General features: G+C 57.3%; 1 protein-coding gene across 1 annotated transcript; it reads left to right on the forward strand.

Annotated features, from left to right (window-relative positions):
- Window positions 1-14,174: 14,174 nt before the first annotated feature.
- Window positions 14,175-22,282, forward strand: PRDM12 (PR/SET domain 12; the record flags this gene model as incomplete). The annotated part of the gene is made up of 5 exons (XM_082009060.1): window positions 14,175-14,640; window positions 15,448-15,638; window positions 16,642-16,797; window positions 20,769-20,880; window positions 21,900-22,282. Exons 1-5 carry the CDS (start codon window positions 14,427-14,429, stop codon window positions 22,280-22,282), a joined length of 1,056 nt encoding a protein of 351 aa, XP_081865186.1. The 5' UTR covers window positions 14,175-14,426.
- Between the last annotated feature and the right edge of the window lie 1,642 nt (window positions 22,283-23,924).

A 23,924-nucleotide genomic window follows, 5' to 3' on the forward strand; every position in this document is an offset into this window, starting at 1 on the left:
TGGTCATTTCCTTGGCGGCTCCATGGCTGGAGGTTGAGGTGACAGGTCTCAGTTCTGTCAGGTGTTTCAAGCCTCCATCCCTGTGCTAGATGTGAGTGGACTGACAGCCTAGGATGGTTGATGTGCAAACTGAGCAGCTCCCAGCCAGTGTTTTGGCTTAAGCAGGTCCTAGCAGGGGGGAAACTTGGCTTAATGCCCTTGAACAGGGCACAGGTGAGGTGAAATCAGGAACTCAAGCTTTTCCTCAGCTTTCCCTGAAGTGAAGATGCCCAACACTGTAGAAAGGTGGAAGCTGAAGTGTGAAGTCTGGGCACCTGAGGTAGATCCAGGGCCTGTCTAGTGGAAAGTTAGATGTCATTGGCTGGAAACTGTCACCTGTTCCATACTGACGTGCCCCTTGTTGTCATCTTTGCACAGGCCAACAGAGCCAGCAGCAGAACAGCCATCCTGATTACAGCAAAGCATGGGAGGAGTATTTCAAAAAACAGAGTGAGTGAAACAGGGTTATTGGAGATTAATCAACTCTCGTTACAGAGTTAACTCTAATCCTATGACTTGCGTCTCCATCCCCTGCCATTATTAGCTTCCAGTCCTCTACAAAACCCCTTTGATCCTCTCCTATTGGTGATGGTGCATGTAGTTCTCCCACTGAAAGCTCTCAGTTGTGCTGCCTGCTGTCGCGCCGTGGGAGAGGTGCTCCCACTGAACCATGGTCCACAGTAGACCTTGTGTCCATGCCTGCAGTTGGTCTGCCTGGGACAAACATAGCGCACAAGAACTGATGCTTAACAAAAACCAGAAATCTGAAGCTGGGTTGTTGAGAGGGTAGGAGAGCTCTGCGCACGTGGAAGAATCTGAGCCTGGCTTTCTCCGCTCTGTTAAGAAGCGCGTGATGCCGATTTCTGGATTTGCATTTGACACCGTGCTGCTGGAGCCTTCGGGCCGAGGATGAAGGGTGCAGGCTGTCAGACTGTGCCCCTGCACCCGCAGGAACGGTCTCCTAATGCTTTCTGGCTGCTGTCGGCTTGTCACTTACAAGACAGCCCAAAGGCTGTCTGGTTGTATCCAAACAGCAGATAGCCGGTGTCGCTCTTTCAGATGTCTGCAGCTGTTGGAAAGGGGCTGGCTCTTCTTTAAGCTTTACAAAAGGAAATCCTAAGCCTGGGCTTGGTCTTACTGAATTGCTCATCTCTCCTTTTTCCCTTCTTTTCCTCCAGGTCATGCTGCCAGTGCTGCTTCTCAGGCAAGTTCCCAGCCGGACTACACAATGGCTTGGGCAGAGTATTACAGACAGCAGGCTGCCTACTACGGGCAGACACTAGGGCAGGCTCAGGCCCACAGCCAGGTCTGTATTCATGTTTACGGAATCCCACTGTCCCTTCCCTTGGGGAACTGGGTACGTTGGTCTTGCCCTGGTGTGGGGGCTCTGCTGTGGGTTCACATGGTGAATAGAGAGATGTTTTGTGGCTGGGGAAGCAATCACAGAAGTGAGAAATTGCTCGCTGCTCCCTGTCGTGTTGTTTCAACATCAGAGTCTTATTTCCCTGTACTGGGTGAGGGTTTTTTGGGGAGAGGAATGGGAGGTTATTTGTTTCTCCTGCGGGCCTTTCCTTATAACCCCCAGGCTGTTTTATGGCTTTGGGGAATTAAAGTAAAAGGAATGATGGAGCCAGGCTGGCGAGGTAGCACAACACCGACATGTCGTGCGCTCCAGCACTGCGTGTGCAGACTTCACCTTTTCTCTTGCAAGCCTGGTGCTCGGATAGGAGTGGTGCGCTTGCCCGAGGAGGGGGCACCTTGTCCTGAAAGGGAGCGGAAAACTGTTGAGAAATAATTTGGATTAATCAGCTGCCAAGTAACATCTCACGTCAGCTGTCACTCAGACCCCCGGCAGGTTGTGTGGGATTTATCCCGATCGGACCCGCAGGGCTTTCCCAAGTGCTGGGATTGCAGCGCGAATGTCTTGGCATTTGGCAAGAAGTTTGTGCAAAGCCCACATACACCTTAGTGGGATCAGATGCTTCTCCCCACTGAATCGTGTTCTTACTCTGGCTCCTCGGAGCAGAAGCTGGTCTGGACGCAGGCGGCGCGGGGAGCCAGCACCGTCCTCAGGCAGCCGCAGCCTCCCCGCTGCTGCTCTCCAGCTCCGCCGAGGTCGAGCGGGGCGAGCCGGGTGCAGGAATCGGCGCTTGCCGCAGGCGCTGGCCAAGTGTGACCTAGAAGCGGTGATAAAAGGGCGTTCTCATCATTCCTCTCTCAAAGTCTGGCCCTCTAGAGAAGAGAGATCTTGTTCGGTAAGAGGCACGAACTCCTGGAAGGAGAGCTGAGGGGTGGCAGGCGTTAGGGCAGAGCTCTCTTCGGTAGCGGCTTGAAGCGTCGTTTGAGGTATCTGTCCTGCGTGGCTGGAACGGGGAACGAGACCTGTCTGTGTCGGGGGAGGAGGTTTCGACAGCTTTAAGAATTTGCTGCCGCCGAGTAACTTTTCTTTTCCTTTCCCCCCGTCTCTCTCTAGGAGCAGTAGAACAAGGTCCTCGTGGCAATTTTTTTTTCTTGAAATCATTGTGGAAGAAAACCTTTTTGTAACAGAGGTTTCTAGATTTGCAACATTTTGATGAAGACTTTTCTGTTTGTTTGTGAAACACTAGCTGTAGGATAATCTATACTGAACTTTTCTAAGAATCAGGAACAATTAGTAATGTACTAAACTTATGGACATGCTGGTAATTTTGTTTCCAAATTTGTTTAAAAAAAAAAAAAAACAACAAAACTCCGGGATTCTTTTTGGAGAGAAGCCAGAGAATTTACAGGCACCAAAACGCACCCCAGAGCTGTGACATTTCAACATGTGGGTTTTTTGTGTGTTTTTTTTTTTCCTTCTAATTTTCGATCTTTTCTGTTGCAACAGAAAGAGTGGCTTGGAAGTCTTAGGTGGTATGTAACAAATCCTAAAAAGAAAAAAAAAAAATTTTAAACAGTATTTAAATATTCTTAAATATGTAAATTCATTAAATGTTTTACTTCTAATTTCTTGTATCTTGGCTGTCTTTGATTTTATTGCATTTTTTAAAAACTGAACTATGATATGTATTGTAATTAATTATGTGAATTCTGTATTGAGACAGTTACTGTTTTGCTGTCAGGCAAGTTATGGGCGGGGGGGCATTTTGTAGGGTTTGTATAATTTCTAGAGTCTAAAGGGGTAATATAAAAACGTGTTAATTTTTTTAGCAATACATTTTTTCATGTCTCCATTGCTAGTTGCATTTATGTATCTAAGACCTCCAAGCTTGTTTTAAAAAAAAAAAAAAAAAACAAAACAAAAAAAGAAAAAACTTTCCTCTATGGTCTCAGAAATATAAATACTGTTATTTTTAATATTAAAATGAATCTGCTATTAGTACCTTTAACAAACACTGTGGAACATAAAACCATATAAAAGGTAGTAACTATTTTTTAATTCCAAGGTGTTTTTTGCTTTTTCATTTCTTTTAAATATTTTCTTATCTAATATTTGTCAAATTACCTAGAGAAATAAATGAATCTAGTATTAACCACAGTATGCGCTAAATAATTTTGATTTAATAAAAGGGATAATATGATTTCCAATGTTTACTGTAGTGTTTCTTGTACAGATAACAGTGTATTTTTAAAGGAAAAAACGGAATTGAAGCTATTTTTTCTTGCATTTTTAATTGCCCTGCGGGACATTCCGTTTTGAAATGTACTGAAGTTACTGTTCTTGGGTTCTTTCCTTATTTTTCCTTATGCTTGAAATGTCTAACTATAAAGAAACGCAATTGGATAATGTTGAGCATGGTGTTTAAAAAAAAAAAGTGTTCTTTTTATTTGACTGACAGTTGCATTTTACACTCTATATAATAAAATTTCCACAAGGTGTCTTGTGGGTGAAGTATTTCCAGTCTGTTTTACTCAGTTTGCTCCCTCTCGGCTCGCCCAGGTCCCCGCGCAGCGAGCCGGCAGCCCCCAGACCCCCGGCTCCTCTCGCCTTCGTGCTCGCGCCGTGTCGCCTGAGCGGTGTGGGATGAGCAGCGAAGTCAGCCTGAGCCTTAATTCTAGTGCAGCTCTATTAATGTCACGTCAAAGTGTCTCTTGGCACCGTGCCACTGAGGATTTCCACAGTGAGGTGCTGCGAATTGGAGCCATTTGGGCCAGAAGGATCTGTTTTAATAAAGAGAAGCTTTCTATAAGCCAGAGGCGCACGGCTCTGCAGCCATATAAAGGTTTTATTGCTTGTCAAGGAGGTGGCAGCCCCTGGTTTTTAATACTCTGAACTTGTTGCTCTTCCACAACTTGGTCTTTGCGGCTGAATCCGTCCGGGACTTGCCCTGCGCCCTCCCCGCAGACGGGGTTGCTGGAGCCGCGCTGGCCCGGGGCGGGAGAGGGACGTGGCCCTGGCCGTTCCCATCTACTACGTAACGGAGCGGTAACTTTTAGTTGTAGCCAGGCCAAGTTTGGTGATGACTCCAGCCCCTTCAGAGATCCCTTTCTTGTATTAAAAAAAAAAAAGTGAGTTTTGTGCTCCTCCAACTCCAGGAGCTCCGTCCGCCGCCCCCAGCCAGCTGTAGGGCTTTACAGACGGGGGAGGGAGGGAGGAGAGAAGATCCCATCTGCAAAGCGGGGAGCGGGAGGCATGTTGAGAGCCGGAAGAAAAGGAGATGTAGCATCTCTAAATATACCTCCAGAGAATCAAGAGAGACGTTGAAAGATGGGATAGTAAAAGCCACTTGGAAAGAGGGGAGCGGGGGGAAAAAATGGCTAGAGGAGGGCATAAAGGCTGCTGATGGGAATTGGGAGCGGGCATTACCGAGAAGACTTCCTTCTAATTCATCTTCCAAGCTCTGTGCCAAAACAGCATTTGGCATGGTTCACAGGGAGCAATTGTGTGATAATGAACCCTAAGGTGTCCCTTAATTGAAGACTGAGTATTACAGATTGTGCCAATAGTCGTAAATGGCACAGGATTGTGGGAGGATGCATTTTCTTAAATGTATCTGTAAGTACAGATTAGTGAGTCTCCCCAGTGAAATACCCATACTATAAATTATGGAAATATGTCTTTCTGATGCAACCTTCTATCGAGGGGGTGGGGCAGCAAAAGAAATAGTTTGCAAGCCTTTGAAATTTGGCCTGTCATTAAGATGGTGCCTGCAAAGCTGGGTTTTCATCAGCAGTCTGGTGTCCTGGAAGGCTAAAGTGCTTGAAACGCTCCCAAGTTCAGCAATTTGTTTTCCATTATTGCTGCCTGCTCGGGGCCGAGGGGCCGCAGCCATTAAACTTCTTTCTGTTGTGGATCCGTGAGGGGCTGGAGAAGGCAGGGCAGGAGGCGAAGAGACGCCTCGGCACGTGCCGAGGGGCTGGTGACCCGGGTGCCTCCAAACCCCGCTCCAGCCCTGCTGCCCTCCCGGCCTGCGGCCGCCCTGGGGGTCCTGGGCATGGCGGTGGCGCTCGGTCCCACCCCGGGGCTGGCCGGGGCACCTCGCGCTTCTCTCCGGACTCTGCGGGCAGCTCCTCGCGTCTCCCGGCTCGGGCGTGCTGCGCAGCCCAGAAGCTGCTGTGGTGCCTTCAAGCCAAGTCCGTGTCCTCCAAGGGAAGAACCGAGCCTCCCGCCCAGCTCTGGACAAGTTTAATCCCCAAATAAAGTGGGTTCAGCACCGGCTGCGCTGGTTTTGGCGGCCGGGAGGGTTCGTGTGCCCCTTGGGCAGAAACGTCGGACACCGCGAGGTGCAGGGCGGGTCCCTGAGGCGCCGCGTAGGAGCCGGCACACGGACCACGTCTGCGGCTTTGGGGTCTGCGGCCGGCGGTGGGGACAGCGCAGCCCCTTCCCCCTCGTGGGGGACCAGCGCCCGGCACGGGGCCGTGCCCGGGCGTTAATCCCGGGGTCGGCGGGGAGCTCCCGCGTGACCTTCAGTCTGGGGAACGCTCTGCCTCGGGAGCGCGGCGTCTGGGGACAGGAGCTGGGGTTAAAGGCCACCCCAGGTGAGAGCCCCGGTGGGAGGCCCCAGCCCCGGCCTCTCGGCTCCTGCTCTTTCCCATCTTCTAAACTCACGTTCCTCCCTCACACGCGATCCCTTTCCCGAGGCCTCGGCTCGGGCAGGCGATGGCGTCGCTCCCCCGCCAGCGTGAATCCATCGCGGTTACATTCCGCCTCGCGCCTTTCACGGGGGGACGCCTCGGTCCCGAGGGACCGCCCGGGCCGCGCGGCGCCCACCCCGCTCTTCGGCTGCAGAGACTTATTTCTAAGTAGAAATTTGTTGTGGTCCTTCTGCAAAGCATTTCTGGGCAGCAGCCCGAAAAAGCGTGTCGCTGAAGCATCTCGTCGGGTTCAGGATGACCCCGTGGCTCTCCGGCGCTCTGTATTCGGAGTGCCTGAACAGGCAAAGGCTGTTTTGGGAGCAGAGGGGAGACTTCAAGAGAGTCTGAAACACTTTCTTTAATTTTGCATGGTTTGAGAACGGACTACATTACGGACATTGCGAGTTAAACCGAAACGATTATTGAAAGAGACAAGCAGGCATGGGACTTTTTTCCTTCCCCGAGTATTAAATATTTAATTGCATTAGAGCGATGGTATATTTACAGTAAGCTGGGTGGGTGGCGGGCGGCGTGCTCGGAGGGAGAGCTCGTGGCCTGTTACTCGAGGCTTTTTGACGTGACACGAGATGTTCGCGAGGTCCCACCTGCGTGGCTGCTCCTCCTGCAAACCCGCTTGGTTCATCTCGCGCTCGGGGGGATTTTCGGGGCCGTTGGTGCTCGTGGGGCTGTGGCGTGGGGCGAGGGCTCGGGATCCCCTGGTGACAGGTTGTTCCTGTGCAGATAAAGGTGTCGGTGTATCCTGTCAAGCAGCAGATGGGTGTTCTGTTCTGTACAAGGAGCTGTTTAGCCTTCATTTGGCTGGTTTGGAGGTTTTTTCCTTGGATTTGCTGTGAGAAGCAGCGGTGCAGGGTGCTCATCGCAGACGGGACGTTTCTCTGCCCCCTTAGGGCTGGAAAAGACACAAAAGGGAATTTTCCACAGACTTTCATGCTGGAAATCAGCAGAAACCGAGCACTGGGAAAGCGCGTACAGGAGGGACACCGGAATTAGGTGACGTGAGGGTGAGTTGGAACAGGCACGGCTCCCTGGTCCGTTGGCGAGCGGGGAGAGCAGCCCCCGGAGCCGAGGGCAGCACGCGGGCACCAAGCCCCCATCCTCGTCTCGGTGGCACCTCAGTGGGTGCCGGGATGGAGGGGGATGGCAGGGAGGGACCAGCCACCCCCAGGACAAGGGGGACAGGGCAGCAGGTGTCCAGGTCCCCCCCTGCCACCTCCCTCCAGGTCCGGGGCACCCAGTTTGAGGCAGACGACCCAGAAAAGCATCCCTAGGGTTGACATGGGGGCAGGTACTGACGGCCCCCCCAGATTACCTTCCCACCCTGCCCCTTATCACTTAAGGAAATCCTATTTCAAGGCTGCTATAAAGAAGCCTCTGATCTTCGCAGAGGCCGACTCACTCGCCTTTAATCCCGGCCAGGACGGGGTGCAGGTGCCACGGTCCCGGGGGATTAGATGGTCCCTTCCCTTTGTGTGAGCCGTCACTCACCGGCTGCCGTGCCCCGGTGAGCCGCATCGACCGGCGGGGCTCCTTGTTTGGGCCATTCACTGGGGAATATTAAACTTCGCTGCCGCGGAGTCATTACATGGGGAGGCAGGGGCTGCCGCTCTGTTTGTTTTGGAGAGAATAGGGCCGGCAAAGGGCAGGAGCCGCGGGAGGGCTCCTCTATCCCGCCTGCCTTCTCGGCCCCGCGCCCAGGTTGACCTCTCTATGGGGCAGCCCCGCTCCCGGCACCCATCCCTGCCCTCCGCCTTGGCCAGGCACGGCCCACGCGGCCTCCCCGGCGTACCCGGGCTCATCCTTCCCTTCGTCGCCTGGCCCTGGGGACGCTGCCCAGCCGCGGCCCTGGGAGGCTGTGGCTGGACGCTTGGGTCCCGGCGCTGCGCAGCCTTAGCCGCCGGCTCCCGAGGCCGCTCCTGCAGTCCCCCGCTGCAGGCGGTCCGTGCGTCCGGCAGCGCTGGAGCAGCACAGCCAGCGTGGCCCCGGCCCTCGTGGGAGCAGAGAGAGGGGCAGGAGGGAGCAATGGGGCTCACCCCCCCACACCCCCCCCTCCCCTTGGGCAGCTCATAGCTCGTCCTGCCCTGGGCACTGGCCCTCTCCAGGCTGGTGTCTCGGTGCAGTTGCCAGTGTGGGTCCCAGTCCGGCAGCTGGAGCTGCTGCTGCGGGAGATGGTGGCGGGATGCGGGAGAGATGGTGGCGGGATGCAACTGTCCCATCCCCAGGTCACTGCCAGAGGGGAGGAAAAGGTGCAGAGATTTTCCTGCTTCTGCATTCCAAATCCTGCCTCGGTCCCTCCTGCTCTGTGCTGTCAGGGAGGAGCCTCTCACGACGGGGAGCGCCTTTGGCACCCAGCCTGGGTGCAGAGACCACGGAGTTGAGGGCAAGCAAGCGGGGGCTGTGCCTGGCCCCACAGCCTGGCCCCAGCCTCGCCAGGACCCCTGGGAGCACCCGACTGCTTCGGGGACATTGAACCCCCCTAGTGCCTTGTTCACCCCCAGCCAACCCGTTTGGTCGCGGGTGGAAAAGCCGCCGTGAGGCTATTTTACACGCAGTGTCTCGCAGCAGCTCAGCGAGGGCCCCGCGGTCCTGCGAGTGCCTTGGCGGGCGCTGGCGTCCCACCACCCCGTGCCACCGGCCCCGCTCGCCGAGCCGCAGCACTGTGGAGGTGGCCAAGGAGTTACCCCTGCGATTTGTCACAACCATGTTTCATTTTGAGGCCACCTGAGCGCCGGGAAGCAGTTGGATGCAGCCGGGAAGGTGATTTTTTTTCCCTCTTCTGTTCGCTTTCGTGTGCCGTGACCCCCTCGCCAAAATAATCCTGGAAATACTACTCAAAAAAGGGAAGGGGAAAAAAAAAGGCAAGAAAGCGAGTGAGAGCGGAGGGGAGAGCACTCAGCATCTCCGCTCGGCTCCACGGCCTCCTGCAGAGTGAAATGGAGGCAAATAATGCCCTAAAGCTCCTTTTCCGAGCAGTGCAATCAGCCCGCCTGGTTCGGAGGGGCTGCAGTGCTCCGTGCCGGAGCGCTCGCCGGGAGGGTCATGGCTTCACTGCACCAAACCCCCCCTGCCCGGAGCTGCTGGGCACCCACCGAGGGGCCGACACCACTCAGGGGAATCCCGAACCCTCCCTGCTGCTCCTGGGCACCTCAGAGGCTGGGGACGGACAGGCAGCATGCGGTTTGGAGGGGGATGAGGGTCCGTTCAGCTCCATCCCGTGGATGTGGCACCTTGGGGACGGCCGCTCTCCTCCTTTTTGCCCCTGGGGAGGTGGCAGCACATCCACCCGCCTGTGCCCGGTGTTGGCACAGGGAGAGGGGACACTGGGGGCTGCCCTGGAGCAAGGGGTGCACCATGGGGACCCCTCCTCCATGCCCCAGACCAGCCGCAGCCCACGCGATGGGGCAGGGGTGCTGCAGGGCAGGCGGAGGCTCAAGGGGGTCTCACGCTATGGGTGGCCACAGGGGCCAGCGAGGGCCCCCGGGCTGGGGGAGCCAGCTCGCCAGAGCCCCCAGCCCGGGCTCTCCCCAGGCATCGCCTCGTCCCCGTGTCCCTCCTGCTCCGTGGTGGCGGCGGCGGGAGCCTTCCCAGGCGCAGGTAACATTTGGGCACATTCCCATAACCGAATGCCGCCAACCGCGGCCGGGCCGCAGCCCCCTCGCCAGCACCACTGTTTGTTTTGCAGCCTCCTCAGCCGCTATTGAGGCTTTTCAGCTCCAGCCCCTTCAGGGGGTTGAAGTAGGTAAAACCTGAGGAAGAGGCTATTTTCCTCCCTTCCTTTTGAGCCCTGCCTTGTGCCCAAAAGGCCCCCTTGTTTCACGCGTGCCAGTCACCTGGCTGGGCCCCCAGCCCCTTTCTCTCCCAGCCTCCCCTTTCTTTCTCCTTTCTCTCTTTTGACTTTTCCAGGAGCCCTCACTCTCCAAACGAGCTTCAGATTGGATCCAGATTGAGGTCCCTTTGTCTTTCAAGGGTTGTACTAAGCTAATTAAATGTGATCCCAACAAATAAACGCAGATCTCCCCATTACATTCAGGCCTGCCTTTCAGGCAGCACCGGGCGGCCCCTCGCCCCCGCCCGCTGCGCGCAGGGTCCCCCTCATTGAGTCCTGGCCATTGAAAGCACTGCCAGGATTTCTTTTGTGCCGGGGGTCTCCGAGCCCTTTTTCCATCAGAAAAGACCCCCAAACAGCAGCTCGGCCTTTGTGAGTTTGCAAGCAAACGCCAAAGAAAAGCCCCCTGAATGCTTTAATAAATGACACATTTAGCAACTTCGGAGGCGCCTGGCTCCTGCGGCAGCCCCAGGGGTGCAGCGATCCCTCCTGCCCCAGCTCCCCCGGCACCCGCAGGGGTGCAACGAGCCCTCCTTGCCCTTCCCTTCCCTCCGGCTCCCAGGGGGCAGTTGCAGCCGGTGGAGGTGCGGGGGATGCGGCCGAAGCAGCTGACCGCCTCGGCCCCCAGCCCGGCTCTCGCCGCCGTTCCCCCTTCCCCCGGCGCTCGGGGCAGGTGATGGGCTCGGCCGGTCCGCGCCGCGCCGGCCGCGGCCTCCAGGGCCCCGTGGAGCGGGTAGGGCGCAGCGGGGTGGCCGGGAACGGGGGGCTTTTGAGCTCGGACCCCGCGTGTCCCTTCACCTGGTATCAGCGTTGGCAAATCCAAAATCGTCTTTAATGACACACACCAAAACCACCACCCCCCCCATCCCGGATCGGGGGCTGCGGTGGACTTTTCTCAGCTCAACTAATATCCTTTTAATGACTTTGGGAGGGGGCAGAGCCCGGCTCTGCCCTAGAGCCTGGATTGCTCCAAACAGATGTTGGGGCAGAGGGAGGGGGATGCTCTTCCCTGCCAGGGACTTTCTTCTAGAGTTCAAACGAGAGGGGAGCTTTCAATCACCGCTAAAAATGTATTTCTCCCCACTGAACAATGGGCTCCTTTCTGCGCCCGGAGGGACTCGGCTGCGATCGCGTTTCTTCTGCCGGGGAGGAGAAACCTCCGGTTTTAGGGCAGGAAAACTCAACTCCGAAAAAGGGGTCTTCCCTGCGCCGGTTATTTCGTAGCTCCGCACCCCGTCTGCCTTCACGCCCCGTTACAGAAGGGGGGGGAAAAAAATCATGTTAACGAAGAAACAGTGACCGTTCCGCGGCTGGAGCCGCTCCGCCGCCGCGCACCGGAGCCGCTCGGAGCTCTTTGCGGGCAGTTTGCGGGGCTGGGGAAGGGAATCTGGACTGCCACCGGCCCGGGGCAGCGGCGGCTCCATCCCGGCGGCCCCACAAGAGTTAAATTTTAAAGCAAATCAAATTCCCATTGGCCACTGTATATTATCTCAGCAGTCTTCATTTGATACCTCTTTAATACAGAAAGGAGCTTTTAAACCCCCTTTTCTCTCTTTTCTCCCCGCCACTCTTTAAGAGCAATAAATGTTCAACTGCAATAACTATAAATCAATCTCCGCTCTGTTCAAATCCTATTCATGCGGAGGGCTGGAAGAGGGGCGAGCGCTACCCCCGCCCCCCAAAAAGCAGCTGCTGGGCTCTAATCTCCTTTCTTGCACTGTCATTCACCCTCATTTTTCCTCCATCACCCCATCCCTGCAATCTTTTCTTGTTTTGCTTTTCTTTTCTCTCTTTGCTGCATTATGATCCCATGTCTCCCCTCATCAGACCCCAACCTTGTCCAGATCCTGACCATCCCCTTGTAGGCTGTGAAAGAAAAGAAGAGTCCATGGATGTCAAATTGGTCTCAAAAAGACCATGAAAGATTGATTTGCTCCACTTTTCTTCTGCCTGACATTATTTCGGAGGGTCTTGAATGGGAAACCAGAAAGTCTGGGACTGGAATAAAGATGTTCTCTCTGTAAGGGGGAGACGGGGGGGAAAAATGCCCATTTACTCCTGGCCCATCAACCCTGCAAAACAGAGCAAAAGAAAAGAGGACTGTGGCTATTCAAAGTCAGACCAATATGTACACCTCCCAACAATATGCCAATATACTGAGGGCTTCTCTATTAACACCCATGAATATTAAAGTGCTCACTAAACGCTCAGAAGGAACTTTGGGAATATACACATGAAAATACAAGCGGCATTGTGCGGGACTCAGAACAATGGGGCGGCGATAATGGCCCTTCTCTATTAACAGCCATGAATATTAAACTTGTTTCCTCTTAAATGTTAAAAAGGAGGGATAGCTGCGATATTAAAAAAAAAGAGAAACGGGACACACACACCCCCCCCCCAAAGCACCTTCCTAGGACCGGGAAGAAGCTTTGGGAAACAGCTGGGGATATTTAAAACCGCGCAGAAAATAGAAGGATGTTCCCCCCCCAACCACCTTTTTCCATCACCCTTCCCGAGCCCCCCGCACCCCCGAACCCCCCGCAGCCGGGACTGGGACTGCGGCGCAGCCCGCACGGGCACCGCGGTTTGTTTTTGTTATTTTTTTTTTTAAGAGCATCTCTTTTTAATTTTTTTTATTATTATTTTGTCCCGGGATAACTTGAGGGTTGATGTGTTTCCTGTCTGGAAAAAAAAAAAAAAAAAAAGGAATCCGAGAATCCGAGGGCTCGCTTGCCTCGGCGGCCGGAGGGAGACGCGTGTTGTGGAGATTTTTCCACCTGATGCGTTTTATTTAGCGAAGCTGAAATATTCACTCGCCGCGTCGGCTGACGGCTCGTATAGCCAAAGTCCAGGAAAACAAAATAAACTGATTTTTACGTACACTGAACCCCAGCCCCTGGCAGGTTATTTTAACCTCCCCGCTCCAGGGCAGCGCTGCCTCTCTCCGGGCGAACGCCCTCAGTGGCGGCGGCTCCGGGTTTGAGTCCTGACATTTGCGCCCCTTCTTGATTGGGTTAATAGAAATAATTACACCCGGGGTGTGCCAGCATTTTGGCCACGCAGCCCTGCCGAGGGGAGAAGCCTCCCGACAGCCTCACCCTATAGAATACCCACCCGGGGCTGGGGTGGGGGCACGGGGGCTGTGCCCGGCTCCTTCCCCGGGCAGGGCTCGCAACCAGCGGGGCTGCTCCGGGGTTTGGAGCGCAGGAGCCGGCCTTTGAGTGCCTGAGGAATTTGGGGGCCCACCTTTCTCCCCCCTCGCCCCCCAGCCCGGCCCTTTACAGCCCCTCGTCCCCAGGAAAATCAAAAGCAGCAAGCTGAGGAGAGGGCTCTAAGCTCCGACACAGCAGGACTGGGTTTAAATCCAGGAAAGGTTTAACCCTTTGCTGAGCCGGCAAAGCTGCGGGCCCCGAGGGAGAGGGGCACCGGCTCTGTGGGGGGCAGCGGTGGCTGCGGGGCTCCCGGGGCCCGGCGGGGCGGGAGCGGCGTGGGCACTGCGGCTGGTCGGGGAATATTTGCGGGTGCGGAGCTGGGGGTGCTGCGGCGGCTGAGCCCCGGAGGTGCGGTAGCCCCCCCCCCCGCCCCGCGGTGGGGGTCCGGCCCTGGGGGGACGCGGCAGGACACGGTTGCCGTTGCGGGGAGGCGAGGGGGTCCACTCCGGCTCCTTTCACCCGTAGGGACGATTCCCGGCCCTTCCCGCCTTCCCCTGGGAAGTGCAGCGGGGATGCGGGTCTGGCGACCAGCCCCGAGGGCGCGTACTCCCCCCCTCTGCGCCTGGGGACCCTCCCGGGGCTTTGGGGGGGCAGCGCCGGCTCCTCCCGGCGCCGCCGATACCGGCCCGCCGGGCCGGGGATGCGGGGGGCCGCGGCGGCTCGAAACCCGCGGGGAGACCCCGGCCCGTTCCCGCGGGGCCGCGGGGGCCAAACGCCGCCGAGCACCGGGGGCTGTCGGCACCGGGGCCGCCGATTTCGTTGTGGTGCACAGCGGTCCCAAAGCGCCGCGTTTTACCCCCAAAACGAGCGCGGGAGTCGAGCGGGGAGCAGCATCGGGAAGGACAGTCCCCGAGGGTGCGTCCCGTCCGTGAGGCAGCGGCGTGGGTGCTTCTGCCGTGTTTCCTTGGTTGCTTTTTGGTTTGTTTGGGGGCGGTTTTTTTGTTTTGTTTTTCACCCTTGCCGGGGGCTGCGGGAGGCTGCGCCGGTGCGTGTGTATGTATGTATATGCGTGTGTGTGTATATGAGTGTGTGTGTGTGTATATGCGTGTGTGTGCTCGCCGTGTCCCTCCCTCCAGCCACCCCACCCCCGGGGAGGGGAGGGGAGGAGGAGGCGGGGGGGGGCCCGACGACTCGCCTCGCTCCGGCAGCCCCAGTCTCTCCGCCAACGTCAGGGAGGTCATTAATAACCAATTAGGAGGGTCAATGAAGCTCATATATAGGCGGGCGGGAGCCGCCGAGCCGCACGGAGCCCTGCCCGCCGCCGCCTCGCCCCCATGATGGGCTCGGTGCTGCCCGCCGACGCCCTGGTCCTCAAGCCCGGGCTGCAGCCGGCGGGGCTCTCGCTGGCCGAGGTGATCACCTCCGACATCCTGCACAGCTTCCTCTACGGCCGCTGGAGACACGTCCTGGGCGAGCAGCTCTTCGAGGAGAAGAGCAGCCCCAAGACCGCCTTCACGGCCGAGGTGCTGGCTCAGTCCTTCTCCGGAGGTGAGTGGCGGCACCGGACCCCCCCAGACCTCCCACCCCCCGCTCCTGCAGACCCCCGGGACCGGTGCCCGGCGGGGGGATGCGGCTCCCGCGGCCCCGGCTCTCCCCAGGCGTGTAACAGCAGTTGACTGGGGAAGAAGGGGCTTTAAATTCATTTGGTTAACTTGGGCTTGACCTGAGAAAGTTCCCACTTAAACCGTGGGCTGGGGGGGGGCCGGGGCCGCCCCGCATTCAGCCGCCCGGGGACAATATCTTTTCTCTCCCGGGGCGTCCCGGCTCCCTTCTCCCCCTCTGGGATTTCTGTTCCTCTCTTAATTTACCATGAAGGCTAATTCCATTTCCATTCACGATATGTCAACCATCTCATCTCCCCATTTTGTAAGAGGAATTCCTGGGCCCTTTTAAACAAGCCCTCGCGCCATTCAGGCACAATGTACCGCTACAGCATTCCTAAAGGACTAATGAATTTAGAATTAGCAATTTCTTTCTAGTTGAGTTTAATGAATGCAGATCACTTTAACAGCATGACAAATTGCTGGATGGGCCGAAATAGACACCATTTAACCTCCTTTCTCAGCCCCGCTCCCTCGCCCAGCCCGGGGTTGCTTTTCCCAGGTATCCCCCCCCCGCCCAAAGCCCCGGGGGGAACCTTGTAGCGCTTTGTAGGAGCCCGGCTGGGCGTTTAAAAGGCTCAGACCCGGGATTTGGGCCGGGGTCGGGGAGGGGTCCCCGCTGCCGCCCCCCTCCCCGGGCACCCCGGCGCTTCCCCAGGGCCAGCCCGTCCTGACCCCCTCCCGCCGCCCGCAGAGGTGCAGAAGCTGTCCAGCCTGGTGCTGCCGTCGGAGGTGATCATCGCCCAGAGCTCCATCCCCGGGGAAGGGCTCGGCATCTTCTCCAAGACCTGGATCAAGGCTGGCACCGAGATGGGACCGTTCACGGGCAGAGTCATCTCGCCAGAGCATGTGGATCTGTGCAAGAACAACAACCTCATGTGGGAGGTAACGACCCCCCTTCCCGTGCCCCCAGCCCCGGCTGGCCCGGGCAGAAGCAGGGATGAGGTGCTGGGACCGGGGGGCTTTGTCCTGTCCTTGCGTGCTGCCAGCCACCCCACCCCGTGCCTCAGTTTCCCCGATCATGCAAAGACCTGGCTTCTTCCAGGGCAGGAGAAGGGCAAGGCTTCTTCAACCCTTGGGGTGCAGCCAGCTCTCGGAGGAGCCCTGAAACACTCTTGCGCGTGTCCCGTGCAGCAGGATCACACCCTGCTCTGCCCTTCCCCGTTGTGGTGAAACACCCGGCTGGCAGCTGCCTGCACCTGCACGGCGGGCAAAACCAGCGCCGTCTCGTCCCCAGTGTGGTCAACTCGGTGTGTGGCCACGGGGCCTGGGGGGATCTGAGCTGCCAGGACATCACACATTAATGCCCAGACAGTAAAGGGTTTTCCTCATTTTTTTTGTTTCACTGAGTGTTAGACTTGTACTTTTAAATTATTATTAATTATTACTTTTTATTATTATAATTTTATGCCTAATAGAAACTCGCCTCACCTTTCCTGCCACACTGTAACGCATCTTCCCTCAAGGGCAGGCACCTTCCTCCTCCACCCAGGGGTGCTCCTGCGGGCAGTGGCAGGGTGCTGAACAGCCCCTTTGGGGCCGAGCGGGTGGTGAGGCTCCCCCGAGAAGGGAGACTGAGGCAGGGAGCTGGGCTATCGGGGTGGGCGTGGGCCGGCGGGGCCAGCCGTGCCTGCCCAGCGAGAGCCTTCCCCAGCCCCGCCGCAGATGTGTGCTCCGGCACCATGAGCAGGGAGGGTTCAGGCATCTCCCGTCTGCGGGCAGCAGCTCCGGGCAGGCGCTCAGCCCCGAGGCTGTGCTGGCTTTGAGCTTGTCCCCAGCCCGCGACTTCATCCCAGAGGATGCCCTGGCACTGTGGTCCCCTGTGCAGGAGGCGGAGGGGCTCGGTCCATTGTGTGCAGCATCAGTCCCAACTGCCTTCTCCTCCCAGGTCTTCAATGAAGACGGCACGGTGCGGTACTTCATTGACGCCAGCCAGGAGGACCACCGCAGCTGGATGACCTACATCAAATGTGCACGGAACGAGCAGGAGCAGAACCTGGAGGTGGTTCAGATCGGGAACAGCATCTTCTACAAGGCCATTGAGGTAAGCGGGGCCGGGAGGCAGCCGGGCAACCGCAGGAGGGGAGCAGGGCACTGGGACCCACCACCTCACAGACCCTCTCTTGTTCTTTGGGCTGTTGCTGGGCTGTCTGTGGGAGCACAGGGTGACTTTGCCATCCCTGGCACCCCACCCAGATCCCCTGGGAAAGGCCATTGCAAGGGGTTCAGGGAGGCCCCAGGGAGCAGCAAGTGGCCTTTCTGCTCTCTGTCACCTTTCGGTGGGCTCATGGGGTGACATGTGCTGAGCAGAGGGAGAGAAAATGCTGCCCAAGCTTGTTTTGGGGTGTAAAGCATGAAAAGATCTGCAATCCTGGCCCAAGTGGGGAGGAGCAGGCTTTTGAAGCTCTTTTGAAAAACAGGATTTTGTGCAGCACCTGTGTCTCTGTAGCAGGGTAAAGTTTGGGGGTTTCTGTGGAACCCAGGTGCCCAGTGCAGGCTGTGCCTGGCTCTGCACAGCTTTCACCCGGGGGGTCGCCAGCGGCTCCGGCCGCAAACAGAGCGTGAGGGGAGGATCGGGGCTGCGGGAGCCGGGCAGGGTGCGGCGCTGGTACAGCCGTGCCCCAGGCTTTCCGCAGCAGGGCTGTGGGCGAGGGACTCATCCTGCCCGGCTCATCCATGTGCTCCCATACGAAGCCGCTGGTGGGTGCTGGCCCGGCGGGAGAGCAGGGGCAGGCGCTGGGTCCCAGGGATGTCCCAGGGCACAGGCTGTGGGGTGAAGGCAGGGGGTACCCACAGCTCCCTGCGGGAGATGCTGGGATGGAGGTGGGTGTCTGGCTGCCCGGCATTATTGATGCCACGTGCAGACAAGTGACACGGTGCCAGCGGTGTGACGGTGGGCACCAGCCCCACTTGCGTGCGGCGTCCCCATAACCCGGTGCGGGTGCAGGTGGAGGAAGGTGGTAGCTCGGGGAGGTGTCCCCATGCAGCTCCTTCAGCTTGGAGTCACGAGAGGGAACATCTCCCCTTCCACCCCAGACCAGCAGTGTGGGACTGCCCCTCTCCAGTATCGGGCCTGGAGTCTCGAACGCTCAGGAGCGCGGGCTCCCGCAGCTGGGCGAGGGTCTTAGCTGGCAAAGAGTGCGAGTGCCCGCTGGTACCGTGGGCAAGGGCAGCTCCCTGGGTCTATTTGGGCTCCCGCGCTGGCTTAACAGAGGAGCAGATGCTCAAATGCTCCATGGCACAGGACCACGGGCCAATCCTGCATTGAGCCAGCATCAGCGCTGGGTTTGGAATCGCCGCAGTGGGATGGGAAAGGCAAACGGGTGGGTAAGAAGAGAACAGGTATTTTCTGCTGCGGAGCAAGAGTCCTGAGCGCCTCTGTGCTGCTCTCCCCATCCTGGACACCCCTCCGCAGGCTCCAGCTGTACCCAGTTTTAAGACCCGATACTCTTGTGGGCAGCAGTGCCTGTTGCGACAGCAGCTTAATTGCTTTTTATTACTATGCAAAGAAGTGAAATAATTCCAGGTAGCTGTGGTGTAATTAGGAATACAGCCGTGTTTCTTGCACCTTGTGCGTACGCGGATGATGGGGCAGGTGAGCTGATATTTGGGGAGGTGCATGTAGAGGCCCCATATAGCCATGGTCGATCTGCAGGCTTGCTCCCGGGGCTGAGGCGGCGCGCCCCGGAGCAGGACGCGTTTAATTCCCTCGGCACAAGCAGCGAAGTTGAAATGTTGAGAGCACTGAAGTTGAAATGTTGAGAGCGCTGAACCCCGGGTGATGGGAAGGTAAATGTGGGGACGAGGGGTGCCCGCCGTCACGCTGCAGCGTGCTGCCGGGTCGGCGTGGGTCCCCCCGTGCCGGGAGGAGCGGAAGGGGCCGGGGCGTGCGGTGTGAGAGCGCGAGGAAGGGAAGCACGGAGTGTGCAAGGAGCTGGGTCACAACCGGCCACGACAGGGCGAGGCTCTGCATCTTTTGTGGGCTCCCCATCCCCGCCTGTGCAAGACGCCTGCAGGCACACACACGCAGCCCAAAACCGATCGCTCCTTCAAACTCATGGGAGTTTGTGCACCCACCAAAGAAAGGAAAATGCGAGAGGCTTTTCCTTTTGCGGCTCGCGCTCTGCTCGCTAATCCCCGGGCGCAGAGTCACAGGCACACAAACACGGCATCTCGGGCCGGAGCGAGCCCCCCCCTTGTTACCCACCGCTCCTGCCTCGTCGCCTCCCTCGCCACAGGTCCCGGGGCGAGCGCGCCGCGGCGGCCCGGGCCAGCTGAAGGGCTCCGTCTCGGGCGGGACGTGCGAACACCGACCTGAACTAAGCGGTGCCCGCTCGCAGCAGCACGTGCGTCCCTGCACGGGCACTGTCACCCTCCAGCCCCCACCAGCCGTGGGGTGCTCCCCAGCCTCCTGCCCCACGCCTGCTGCATCCCCGCCCCGGCGGGCACCGCGAGCTGCCTGGCCCCTGCCGCTCTGCGCCCACCTCCGCTGCACCATTCCAGTACAATGTCTCTTAGGATGCCTTTTTTTGCCTATGCACCATAAAAAAACAGATTTATTGGGTGCCTTTTTCACTATTTGCCTTTAACGTTTTCATGTGTTTTGCCCACTCCTGCCCTTACTTGCGAGTTTGTTTTTCCCGTCGTCTTCCTCAGCAATTCCAAGTTGCCGCTGCTGGAACATAAAGTGAGGGCAGTGAGTTTTGGCCTTGGATCTGACGGCCACGAGATTCCTGGGGGGCAATTTAAATTGCTTTGGGGTGTATGCACATGGGTGCTCACCCACTGCTGACATAGGTGCACCAGCTCCAGCAGAGTAAGACCTGCACACATATGCATGCATGCAGTGTGTTTTATCCTTTTGGCAATATTTGATTCTACTTGCTTGTATTAAAAATAACTCATTTTCTGTTAAGAGAAAATGACACAATGAAACAGCTCCAATTTGGGATGCAAGATTATATCAACTTCCCCTGGCTCCAAAATTCCTACTGTGCAGCCCCGGTGAGGGCTTTATGCAGAGGGACACTTAAAAATATGAAGTCAGAATTCTCACTGCTTTCTGGTGCTTAAAATTAGGCACATTTTCAGTGCTCAGGTGACCTAACTTATGATCTGTGTTTCATGTGGATGATGCTTTTCTTGGATTACTCTGTGTCTGGAAAGCTATCCTCTGAAATGGGAGAATTTCCAATTTCTAAATTAGGTTCTTAACCTAACCTTAACTAGGGACCTGCAAGGAAAAAGTCTGCTTTTTTTTTTTTTTTTTAATAAAGTGGTGCTGTTATTAGTGTTGCCTGAAGCAGCTGCTCTGGTGTGAGAGCATCCGTCTCCGCAGCCACGGCCACTGCACGTGGGCAGGCGTGAACGGCGTATCCCGGCTGCTTGCTCCAGCCGCCCCGGCAGTGCGGGACCGTAAGGGCAACCACAGGGGAAGGAGCAGTGCCATCGTTTCAGGGAAACGGGAGCACGCTTGGCCCTATAGATCTCCTCGGGCTGTTGCAGGCACTGTGGCTTTGGTGTGGGATGCAGGCAGCATCTCACACCTGAGCCCCGCTCCCCTATAGCAGCCCCCGAGCTCTCCGATCCCTGGGCTGATGATGGCACGTCTGTATTTCCACCAGGGTGGGGTGGGAGATGCCGCCTGTGCCCTACAGCAGGAGGGTGCCGATGGCTCCATCCAGAGCTGAAACGCTCTGCAGGGGCACTGAGCCGCGGCTCTGTGTCACTGCTCCCTGCTTTGGACTCTCACTTGTGCCTCGCTGCAGTTCATGGGTCCACAAATGGCTTATTTCTCTGCGTCTCTGTGTGCCGCCATGTCCTCGTCTCCCCGAGCTGCCGGGACCTCTGGTTCTGGACATGTCCGTGCCGGGCTGGGGGTGCTGGGGATCGCTGGCCGGTCCCCGATGGCAGCAGGGTCTGGCGGGAGGTGAGGTGCAGCCAGAGTAGGGCCAAAGCGACCGGCCGAGGGTGCACGTGGAGCCGCTCATCGCCCCTCCCAATCCCTCTCTCTAGATGATTCCTCCGGACCAAGAGCTGCTGGTGTGGTACGGGAACTCCCATAACACCTTCCTGGGCATTCCAGGCGTGCCGGGGCTGGAAGAGGAGCAGAAGAAGAACAAACATGGTAGGTAACGTCGGAAGCAGCCATGGGTGCAGCATCCCTGCCTGTTCGCTGTTCGCCCTGTGCCCAGCTCTGAGGCCATAGGGTAGGCATGGGGCAGGGACATCCCAGGGGACGTGTCAGACCCCCCCGCTCTCCGGGAACAAACACAAGGGCTGTGAGACAGATCCATACAGCTTGAGCAGGCCCCTGGTAATTTGTGGGGTTGCCTCTGTGCCGGTTTGCCCTTGGCTATTGCTGGTGCAGAAGCCAGTAGCCGTTGCCTGACCCAGCCGGGCAGGGAGGAGCAGGGCAGGGGTGCGAGCGGGAGGAAGGCAGCTCCGACGCACTGCAACACTCCGCGTGGATTCAGCTGCCTACGTCCCCACTCTGCATTTAGCAGATCTTTTCCCAAATCATCATCATAGGGTTTTTTTTCTGCCTGGGCTTTCGCTCTCTGCTTGTCTTGGTGGCTCCCTGAGGCGCTGCTCTGTGGACAGGCAGCAGAGCTCTTGGGCACTTTTGGGGGATGCTGTGTTCAAAGCCAGACCCCATCTATGCTCCCCGGCCCCACGCCCTGCTCTGAGAGTGCCGGGTCAGAGCCCCGCGGAGCAGGGGAGAAGCTGAGACTGACGCAGGGACAGCTTGCTGGGGCCGAAGGGCTGGGGCTGGGGGCCAGGCAGCGTGGCTATGCGCTGGGGATTCTGCACTCACCCCCTCCAGCTCTGCTTGCAGCCAAGGGAGGGGAAAAGTGGGTTTTGTGCCCTTCTCTAGTGGAGACAGGCTGGCTTGAGCATTCCCCTTCACCTAAATTTGGGTGAGCCCATTCCTAGCTCTGTCCCCATCCCAAAGCCCTAAGTGCCAGGCTGTGACCCCGCTCTGCCTGGGAGGGCTGTCTCCGCTCCTGGGCATCCTCAGCGGGCAGAAGAGCCAGCGAGGGGGCACAGGGTGGCTATTTAGGGCAGCCAGTGCTCTGGGGGCTTGGGGAGGGGGTGAGCTGCTGTGCCGCAGGGCAGTGCCTGACCGTCCCCTGTTGTCCCCAGAGGACTTCCACACGGTGGAGACGGGGGCCAGCACGACGGGGCGCATGCGCTGCGTCATCTGCCACCGCGGCTTCAACTCCCGCAGCAACCTGCGCTCCCACATGCGCATCCACACCCTGGACAAGCCCTTCGTGTGCCGCTTCTGCAACCGCCGCTTCAGCCAGTCCTCCACCCTCCGCAACCACGTCCGCTTGCACACTGGCGAGCGTCCCTACAAGTGCCAGGTTTGCCAAAGTGCCTACTCCCAGCTCGCCGGGCTGCGGGCACACCAGAAAAGCGCTCGCCACCGGCCCCCCAACGCCTCCCTGCAGGCTCACTCGCCGGCCCTGCCCGTGCCCCATCCTGCCTCCCTGGCCCATCACATCCCCACCATGGTGCTGTGAGCCCCGGCGTGGCAGGGTGGGATTTTTGGACAGCAAAGACTGGCGCCGAGACATGCAATGAGCTGGGAGTGGGTGTTGGCCCTTGGCAGAGCTGGGGGGCAGAGGCAGGGCCGCTTTGTGTGTTGAAGAGGGGTGCTGGTTTATTTTTGGAGCATCACCGTTTGCACAGGCAGGCTGTTCGGTGCGTGATGGGACCCCCCCAGCTCTGCAAGCTGCTGGTGTAGCTGCACCGTGTGGGATCCTCTCCGGGGGGGATGCGGTGTAGGGTGGGCTGCTGGTCCCTGGGGCTGGCAGGGGGAGAGGAGCGAAGGGACACAGCGGGACGTCCTGCGTGGGTTTGTCGGCGCACTGTGGGAGGGCAGTTTTACAGATAATTTAGTGAAAAGAAAAATTGCTCTTATCCCTCCTCCTCTGTCCAGCGGGTGCCCAGCAGAGACACACGCCCTGCTGGAGGGCTGGCACCCCACTCATGCCTGTTTACCCCAGCTTTGGCCCTGGTGGCTCTTTCCAAGGGGCACGTTTCCATCCTCGGGAGCCCTGATTTAGCAAGCAGTCGTGTTCTGCGCCCCCCCCCCCCCCCCCAATCCCCTTGCCTGCCCTCCTCCAGCCCAAGCCATTCATTGGGGTTTGCCCAACGCCTCCGAGCAATGCCATGGGCAGAGGGGACAGGGCATGTGCCGCAGGGACACTCCCAGCACGACGTGCCAGCTGGAAATGCCCATCCACGGGCACGTTTTGCGGAGCACCCTGTGCTCTGCCGGGCTGTCCCTGCTCCAGCCCCGGGAGCACGGTTCCCCAGGGCTCCCCGCAGCCGCGAGGGAACGTTTCGGCTGTTATTTCTACTGCCCTCTGGGGACAGGGAAAACCTGTCCCTGGGCCAGCTCTGTCCCCAAGGACAACTCTAAGCGCCCTCTGGAGTCCTGTCACATGTGTGAGGAGGGCTGTGTATCATAAAGCTTAAAAGAAGGTATTCTAATATTAATTGTAAGTCTAAGATGTATAAAGTTCTCACAAACTGTGTTTTACTTCCAGAAAAAAAGCAAACTGTCACTTTAACTTTGTAAATATTTATGTAAACATTATTTACAAAACTTTGATATTATATATTATTTGATTGTATATGTACACAGTGTAAATACATTTGTACCTCTCTCTTGTATTCTAAATAAAAATTACTTGGAACATTTATCATTTAGAAGAGGGATAGTATGGAGAGCTTCATTTGTTATGTGCCTGGGGAAAGATGTAGTGGTCAGGATGAATGAAGGTTTCAACTAGCACAATAAAGATGAATAAGCAGATGTAGCATCATCTCTTGGACCAAATAGTGCAGCTGGGAAGAGGAAAGATCAGCTTTGGGCCACAGAAGCCCTTTTTCAGGTCTGAAAGACAAGGGGTGAGTGCTGGCTAACTACAGAGTGGGTGGTATTATTTGGTCCCTGCCTCCATGCATACAGTATTTATTTGCAGCAACAGCTATTGGTATCTTTTGATATCTTCCATGAATTAATGGTCATATTTCAGCTGTGATGGGCTACAGGTATAAATCTTGCTTGAAAGAGAGGAAGCATAGCAATTGCTGAAGGTCATCGCTGGCTTCTTTTCCCTTGGTATTTTCTCAGCAGCTCTGAGAGTCTAACTG

The sequence above is a fragment of the Phaethon aethereus genome, assembly GCF_964289735.1.
Source record: "Phaethon aethereus genome assembly, chromosome: 20".
Taxonomy (NCBI): domain Eukaryota; kingdom Metazoa; phylum Chordata; class Aves; order Phaethontiformes; family Phaethontidae; genus Phaethon; species Phaethon aethereus.